General features: G+C 33.1%; 1 protein-coding gene across 1 annotated transcript; it reads right to left on the bottom strand.

Moving 5' to 3' along the window:
- Positions 1-5,987: 5,987 nt before the first annotated feature.
- Positions 5,988-8,912, bottom strand: LOC143063775 (toll-like receptor 4). The gene has a single exon (XM_076236148.1). It carries the CDS (start codon positions 8,815-8,817, stop codon positions 6,283-6,285), a length of 2,535 nt encoding a protein of 844 aa, XP_076092263.1. The 5' UTR covers positions 8,818-8,912; the 3' UTR covers positions 5,988-6,282.
- Between the last annotated feature and the right edge of the window lie 23 nt (positions 8,913-8,935).

Raw genomic sequence — 8,935 nt, 5'->3', positions numbered from 1 at the left:
CCGGTAACAAGCAGTCTAGCGTCAAATGTAAATCAATAAACGGTAAAATGTGATTCTATAAGTATTTTGTGATTAAAAAGTGATTCAAAGGATATGAATATTACACGAATTACGCAAACCAATATAAATTTGAATTTATGCATTACAATATCTTTCATGTTTCTTATGCTGTTAATCTGGCGGCCACTTTTCCCTTTCTTTTTCTTATTTTAAACGACTTCATGTACTATTTCCAAAAAACTTATTTTCTTCTTGTCATATTCAAACAATAATAATATTTTAAGCCCTTCAATGAGACATCACACAACAAAACAAAGGTAAAATTGTGAGATCAACATATGCATGAAAAGTTTAAATATCAAATGTCCCAAATCATATTGGCAAGAAGCTGGCAGATGCGCTAGGGATGGATTTAGTTTTATTTTATTATGATAACTTTACTTTGTCGCTAAAAACCACCGGCAAATATATAAGCGATATCATAAAAAGCACCAGCACTTGTATCAGATGTTTAATAGTAAATGCATTGACCGTAGACAACTTCATAGAAGATGAATCAAATACAAAAGAAAGGCGAAGGATGCGATTTGAAGCACGTCGCTGTTCTTTCTGTAAATGTTGTGCAGAGTGTTTAAACAACTGTACTTGTCGAGAAAGGAGCAAATTTAGTATTGAAGAGTTTCTACAAACACCGAGAGATTAAAATTGCATTCTCTCTTGAACTTTCTTTTCTAAAAACTTGCTATTATTCTTTGTAACAACTCGATTTTTGCAATACAAATATTGCCTCGCCAGCGATTATTTATTTCTATTGATACATACAAGAAAACGTTTGGTGAATGAGAATTGGCTCGCTCACCCCTGTTGTATGAACTCGTATTTTGAAAGATATTTATATACTCATCCGCTCTCACAACTAGAAATTGATTTCTACTAATGCTTAACAACTTGGACAAGAGAACTGTTGGTGAATGAGAATTGGCTCGCTCACTGTTGTATGAACTCGTATTTTGAATGATCATCGCCTCGCCCGCTCTCACAACTCGCAATTGATTTATGTTCATTCTAAGCAGCTTGGACAAGATAACTGGCTTGTTCACTCCGTTGTATGAACTCATATTTTGAAGGACATGTATGGCCCGCACAACTTAGAAATTAATATCTTGTGATGCTTAACAACTTACTAAGGAACATTTGGTGAATGAGAATAGCTCACCTTTGTTTTATGAACCTGTACTTGGAAAATCATGTATTGCCACGCTCGCTAGCATATTTCATGAACATTTGGACTCGTATTTCGAAAGAAATTCATCGCATCGCCCGTTCTATTGACTAGAGAACATTTATTTGGTGAATTTGGCTCGCACGCCCCCGTTACATGAACTCATATTTCCAAAGACATTTATAACCTCGCCCGCTCTCTCAACTCGCCAATGATTTCTGTTGGTGCTCAATTAACAACTTGAAGTAGAGAACTTGTTGTGAATGGTGATTGGTTTGTCCCTCCCTCCCCCGTTATGTGAACTCGCGAAACTGCATTTGAAAATCAAAATTTGACAGTTCTAGTATGGAATTGTAATAACAAACTACATTTCACCGAAGATTAATTGACTAGCCCATGTAGCCCACAAGAATTATTGGGTACGAACTGACTCGCTTACTGAATAAGTTATACCTATAATTTATGTTTAAACATATTTTTTATTTATCTGTTGATACATTATAATTGTATTTTGGACATTGTTCTGTACTATACGGATTATAAATATTATCGTCAAATTCGTTTCGTTCACGAAATCGTTAAAATAAAGAATCGGCACATATATTTGAAATAAAATGGCGTGAAAATAATTGTTTGTCAACTGAGGATAAAAGTGATGGATTAGGAACATTATTTTAAACTATTAATGCGGTTAGAAGTTACTTTCATTCATATTTAGGTTGTTCCTAATAATTTTATTTGTTTTGGCAATGGATTATTAATTTAAATTTTTGCAAATTACAAATTTTATAAGACTCTGAGGTTCAACATTGATAGTAAAAAAAAAATCCGATATAAAAAGTTGAATGTAAATGATATGAACCTTCAGAGTCTTATATTATAGGACTATAGGGAATTCGAAATGATATCTTTTGCCGTATAGCTTGGCTGTCACTAATCTCAGTTTTTACAGTTTACTGTGTGTGAATGAGGAGGTATTTAAATCACACTTAACTGTTTCTGTGTTGTCCTTTATTTCGATCTTTTATGTGACAGAGAAGGTCAACAAAGTCATTAATAATTGGAATATTCAGTTAAAGGACAGTATCTGCAAAGGGGCAAATTTTGAAATTATGAACGCTTCTTAAAATTAAATGATTCTTGTTTTGCTACAATATGAGGTGTAACTCATCAGAAAAAAATGAACAATTGCAGGCACAATTAATTCCAATCTTAATTTCAGTTATCAATTTTATCAGTTCTGAAGTTAAAAATCATTCAAGATCTTTATTATTACTTGGAACTTTTTGTTTCAGCAGAATTGTGTTTGTGCTGCGAGACTTGGGTACCTTTAAAAGAGGGACGAAAGATACCAGAGGGAGGGTCAAACTCATAGATAGAAAATAAACCGACAACACCATGGCTAAAAATAAAAAGACAAACAGACAAATAATAGTTCAGAAGACACAACATAGAAACTGATTACTAAGCAATACGAACCCCACCACAAACTGGTGGTGATCTCAGGTGCTCCGGAAAGGTAAGCAGATTCTGCTCCACATGTGGCACCCGTCGTGTTGCTTATATTATTACAAATTCGGTAAATAGTCTCATAAAGGTCAGACAATTCGGGAAGGCGTCCGTAAAATTTACGAAGAGATGATTTCAACTTCACAATGTGGAACTCTTGGTTTAAAAGCTTTCTTTTGAGTAGCAATCCTCTATCAAGGAAATCATGATAGGAAATACAAGCCCGGGCATATCGTATCAATTGGGAGATATATACTCCGTATCCAGATAGCGCTGCTGGAATGTTGCTACATAGAAATGGAAAGTTCACAATTGGGAAGCTGAAATCTTCTCTTTTGTCGTAAAGTTTTGTTTTCAACCGACCCTCATTGTCAATTTCTAGATGTCAGTCAATATATGAGGCAGAATTAGCTGTATATGTAGTATCCTTTATCTCTAATTCGAAAGGATAGATTCGTTCAACATAAACACCAAATTTTGTATTATTTAGCGAGAGAACGTCTTCTATATAGTGGAAAGTAAGATTAAAGGGTATTGCGAACTTCTCATCTTTCTTGATAAGAAGTTCATGCATGAAGTCAGCCTCATAATAATAAGGAAAAAAGTTGGAAAGAAGAGGGGCACAATTGGTTCCCATTGGAATTCCGACAGTCTGTTGAAAAACACGTCCTCCAAACGTAACAAATATGTTGTCAATCAAGAAATCAAGACAAGATACCTGTATCTAAGTTCACCATTTGAAAGATATGTATTATAATTATCGCTCACTTTAATTTTCTGCTTACTAGTATCTTGTTCATCCTTTTTATCCGGAACGCTTTCGTAAGGTGTCCATTTTATCCGTTGTGATGTACATTTGACGTCTGTTCTGGCCGGTAAGTTTCCGTTTCTCGTACGTTGCATATCCTGTAAATGTCCGTTCTAGGCATTCGTTACCCGTCCCTTTTATTTGGTCAGTATACCAACGGACACCGAACGGATACAAATTTTGACAACGAAAAACCTTTTTTCATCAGGTTGAAATCCGTTAGAGCTATCCGGTAGGTGTGACCGCAGCTTTAGATAGTAAAATAATAATCTTTCGGTACTAATTTTCAAATCAGTCCAACAAATCGCTGATATCAACCTATGATTCAACTTTCATAAAATTTGGGTATGAATTGTACATATGAGAGCGCCTAAAATGCAGTTCTCAATATAATTATATTTCTAAGAGACACACCTTTATGAAAATTAATTGATCGGCACTAATTTTTGAATTCGTCCAAGACATTGCTTATATAAACCTATGATGCAAGTTCCATACAATTCTGGCAAGAATTGTACATTTAAGAGTGCTAACAATGAAATTTTGAACAAAACTATTATAAAAAAAACTATATGACATATGTTTCATAAAAAATCTTGCAAAAATTGTAAACGTGACACCGGACGGATGAACGCACAGACGGACGGACGAAAACACAAACGCCAAATATTTCCATTGACTCTGCAATGCATTACGCGGAGTAAAAAATATATATAAGTGTACGATTTGCCCGACCTTTTTGCCGCTTACGCCCACCGAAATTGGTCAATAAGTAAATTGAGTTACTTTAACTTTTCACAATCGTATTCAAACAAACTATCAATATTAAGGTGCCACAAAGATGTATTAATTTTAGTCTAAACCATGACAAATGTAACCAAAACCATGACGAAATTCTAGACTCTTAACTTAACCATGTCAACCACTTAACCAAACCATACCAATTTGAATATCTTGGTTATCCTGGGTTAATTTATTAATTACAACAATTTCAATTCAGATAGTTTGACTTACAATATATATTCAAACATTTAATTTGCTTTTTATTTGCTCATTTGAGAGGAACTGAGGCAATTGTTTTTGGAAGTTACATAAATTATCCATGACCAACTTTACCAAATTATGACAAAATCACTGTACTAAACGCTCCTCGATATGACGACCTTACTACCCGTGCTACTGATGAGTCGTGGATGTGCGATTTGATGTTGAAGAACAATTGGTGGATTTGGGCTCTTTGATCGGGTTTTTGTCTCTTTGACACATTCCCACTTTTCATTTAAGATTTTATTGTGTTACAAAATGCACGTCTGTTATCGGAATTATACTAGTATCCTTGGTGAGCCCCCTCCCCAATATTTATAAAGGATTAAGAATGTGCTTTTAAATATTATTTTTGTACAGTAGTGTGTTTTTAAACATTTGAGGAGGTACTTTTGAAGGGCATTTTGTCATTGTAACAATGTTATAAACAAGCAAAGAAAGGGATAAAGTTAACATTAACATGATTAATCAAACAGACAACAAATATAAATATTAACATGTTTTAAGAGGGTTTATGAAATTCAAAAAATCCAAAATTTAAAATTGATTCTTTTAGTCAGAAGAGCATTAGTTAAGGAACAAAATAAGCTAGAAATATTGATAGCTCCTTTTCGAGATATACGTTTTTTTAAACAGGCGAGGAAAAGCTGAAAAGATCAAACGTTTGCTCAAATTTCGGCAAAAGACCCTTAATGAGCTATTAAGTCTGATATAAAAAGATAAATGGGTGTTATAGGGCAACATTTTTTCATAAAAAAACAAAGGATTCCGAACTTTTGACAGAAATTCCAAAACCTCACCTAAGTACATCCTTAAATATATCTAAAAATAAACAATGCAAGTTACCATGAAAATTGCAATAATGTGCAAGTTTCGTCATAAAGGAGCTTGTAATTTAAGATTTTGTACGGCGAGGATAGTTTTCTCGATAAAGATGAAGGATTAATGTTATAGTACAGCAGCAATTATTACGTGAATATCAGAAATAAATATGAATATATATCTGGCCCTTATTTGTCCGACACATTTATCAATGTCTAGATTTTACACGTGTATGTTCAAATACTAACATATAATCTTATAACTATTTTTAAGTTTTACATGGTTTTTTTTCTATTGAAATTGTTTTACCTATGAATTTATCTTCTTTTTTAAAGGGAGAAAAGTGTGACGTACTTTTCATAGGTATAACGTAGAGTAGACATAATGATTGAGTGTGATTTGTATTTGCTTAGCGACAAGTTGCAATGTTATATTTATAATAACGATCGAAAATAGATGAAGTGATAACAGTATAAATTATTCGAATGGAGTATTTGAATAGAAACATTATACAATTTAAGACATGAATGCAATTATCTCTTCTTACATGGTGTGTAAGTTAAGGAGATCCATAATTTAAACTTCTGTACTGGTCTTGTACAATTTACTTTATTGAGGTCGTATTTGGCATTCATATAACATTACTTATTTCAAACGAACGCTCCTTTTCATAAATTTTGTTAAAAAAGATTGCACATACATCTTTGTCTGCGCTGCTATCAAGTCAGGTAGTTGATTTCAAATGTGGAAAAGCAAATTGTAATTTGAAGCAACTATGTTAACACTATTTACGTTGAATTACTTATTTTAGTTATAAAGCAAAATATTCCAAAAGAAACCATTTAATTTAAAAAAAATGTTAGTTAAGAAAACAAAATCATAAAAGTACAGCTTCATATAAACGATTCCAAAATATATGTTCAAAATTGTCATTTTCAATAAGAATATCACTATCATATGCCTCTAGGCACGTAACTTTGTTCCAAATCCGTAAAAGAGATTTAGGCATACTTTTAGCTGGAATATTTTGGACTAAAATAACAATCAACATATTACGACTTTCTTGAAACATTTGCATTCGAGCCATATCAAGTTCGAATTCACACCAAGAACTTTCCAGAAATGTTTCACTTATCACTAAAATAACTTTTCGACTTTGAGAGACAGCTTCAACAATATTATCCGCTATTAGGTTACCAGCTAAAAAATCACGATGATGCAGACACAAAGATTGTTCCTTTTCTTTTTCGAGAAATGTACTCAGTGGACCACACACCCATTTGTAGTCTGCATTGTGATACGCCACAAACGCGCTATATCTATACTCCTTTGACTCACCCTCCAATTTAGAATAATGGCGGTATTTCCGGCGAATAGTTAGGTACCAATATTGAAGAGTTATCCTGTATTTGTATGCTATACTACTAGCTACAATTATAATTATCAATAAAACTGATAATAACACAGAGAAAATCAGCCATACTTTGGAAACACACATTGTTTTTATGTCATGCAAATTTTGGAATGCAAATGCTGTTGTTTTATAGCTGCCGTCAAAGTACCTGCACGAGTAGTTTCCCCCATTGTCTAGCGTCACATTCGTAAAATGAAGCCATGCTATAAAATGCAAAGAATCACAGTTGCATTCAAAAATATTGCCTTGTAACAGCAGTTCAAGTTTATTCATTGATTTGATGTTCAACACATCTAATTCTTTTGTTGTTCCTCTCTCTAAATATCTAATTCTATTATCTGATAAATCAATGTAATTCAATTTTGAAAATTTTGAAAACTTCATATTAATCTCTGTTAGAATATTACTTGACAAAATTAACTTCAATAACGATTTGTACTGAGATTTGAACAATAAAGGGTTTAAATATTTAAATTGGTTTGCTGAAAAGTCAATTTGTTGAAGTTCAATCAGTCCTTTCAGAATTTTTCCATCCTTGTCTTCTTGTAAACCACGACCTAAATTTGCGCTTCGACTTTCTAGAACTTTCAGTTTTTTAAATGACTGAAAAACTGATAAATCAATTAACGAACAATTGAATCCGGATACTTTTAATATCTCAAGGTGGTCAATTCCACGTAAACGTCCAGTGCAACTTTTAAATGGAGTCCAGTTTAAATCTAATACTCTTAATTTACGTCCATGTGTTACGTTAACATTTGCAAGATGTAAGGCTTTTATAACTATACGTTCGGCAAAAATTTCCTCTAAATTAGGCGGTAAGGGAAAAGTGTAAATAGTACTGCCCCTTTTGAAGACTTCTGACACATTGTTATCTGGGAACATCAAAAACTTGGATGTCTTGGGGGATATGTTACGACTGAGCGATCCGACATCCCAAGGACTAAGTAGGTCCTGTTGTGATGCATCTATTGTTTTTAAACCTGTCAGCTGGAATAATTCAAGCGCTGAACCTGTATCGCCATATATGTTATTCCGCGAAAGATCTAAATGTTCTAAACAATTCTTGTATTTTATGGAAGAAATCGAACCTGATCTGATAACGCTAATTTGATTTTTTGCTAGTATTAAGCTTTTTAAACAAATTTGACCCAGAATTCTGAAATGTTCAGGTGTTAAGATGTCAGATCCAGTACGAGCTCTATAATTGTAAGACAAATCAATTTCGCTCATATTCCTGTCTTTCAACGGTATAAGAATGGGTATCAAATCCGATAAACGTATTAATGAATTATAAGATAACTTTAATACATTTAGTGATTTAAAAGGAGCAAGTGTTCCATATTCAACTTTCCTAATTGCACAAGAGATAGCAATGTCTTCTATAGGTAAATTGTCGAACACTAAGAATGTTTCATTTGTTAGATGCGTGATGAAGCATGGCTTAAAATGCAATATTTTAAGTTTTTTCAAATATTTAAAACCATCACCAAAACGTCCATTTCGAATACCATTGATGCTTAGACTCTGTAGGTTAGAGAGAAAACTTAAGGAGGTATCGGGATATTCTTCAGAGAATGTATTATCGGATAACTGTAAATTTAGTAAATTAGGAGTACTGTTGAACACACACATAGGTAACGATCCAACATCCAAAAAGTTCGCACTGAGATCAAGAGTTTGAAGATTCGCAAGGCCTTTAAACGCATTCACATCAATGTATCTTAATCTTGATGTATGAATGATCAATGTTCGAAGTTTAGCCAACTGTATGAATGTTTCATTATGTAGCAAAGCTATATTGTTGCTTGATAAATCTAATATCGTTGTGTTGGTTGGTATATGTCTCGGAACTGTGTGGAAATCCATGTTTGAACAGTCACATGTGACAACTTTTTCGGAATATGTCACAGTGCAATGTTTGGTAGAACAGCATGTTAAACAAACATTCCATATATACAATACACAAATGCACTTCACTGAATTATACATATTCATTTTCAAGTTTAATAAATAAATTACAATCTATTAAAATTTTAGTATTGAGGCTTACATCTCAACACGTATTTATTTAATGACAAAGAGACTAACATTGGATTTTAAACTGAATATTCCC

Source organism: Mytilus galloprovincialis, chromosome 2 (assembly GCF_965363235.1).
Source record: "Mytilus galloprovincialis chromosome 2, xbMytGall1.hap1.1, whole genome shotgun sequence".
NCBI lineage: Eukaryota > Metazoa > Mollusca > Bivalvia > Mytilida > Mytilidae > Mytilus > Mytilus galloprovincialis.
The sequence above is the reverse complement of the archived record's forward strand: the minus strand, read 5'-3'. Positions and strand labels throughout refer to the sequence as shown.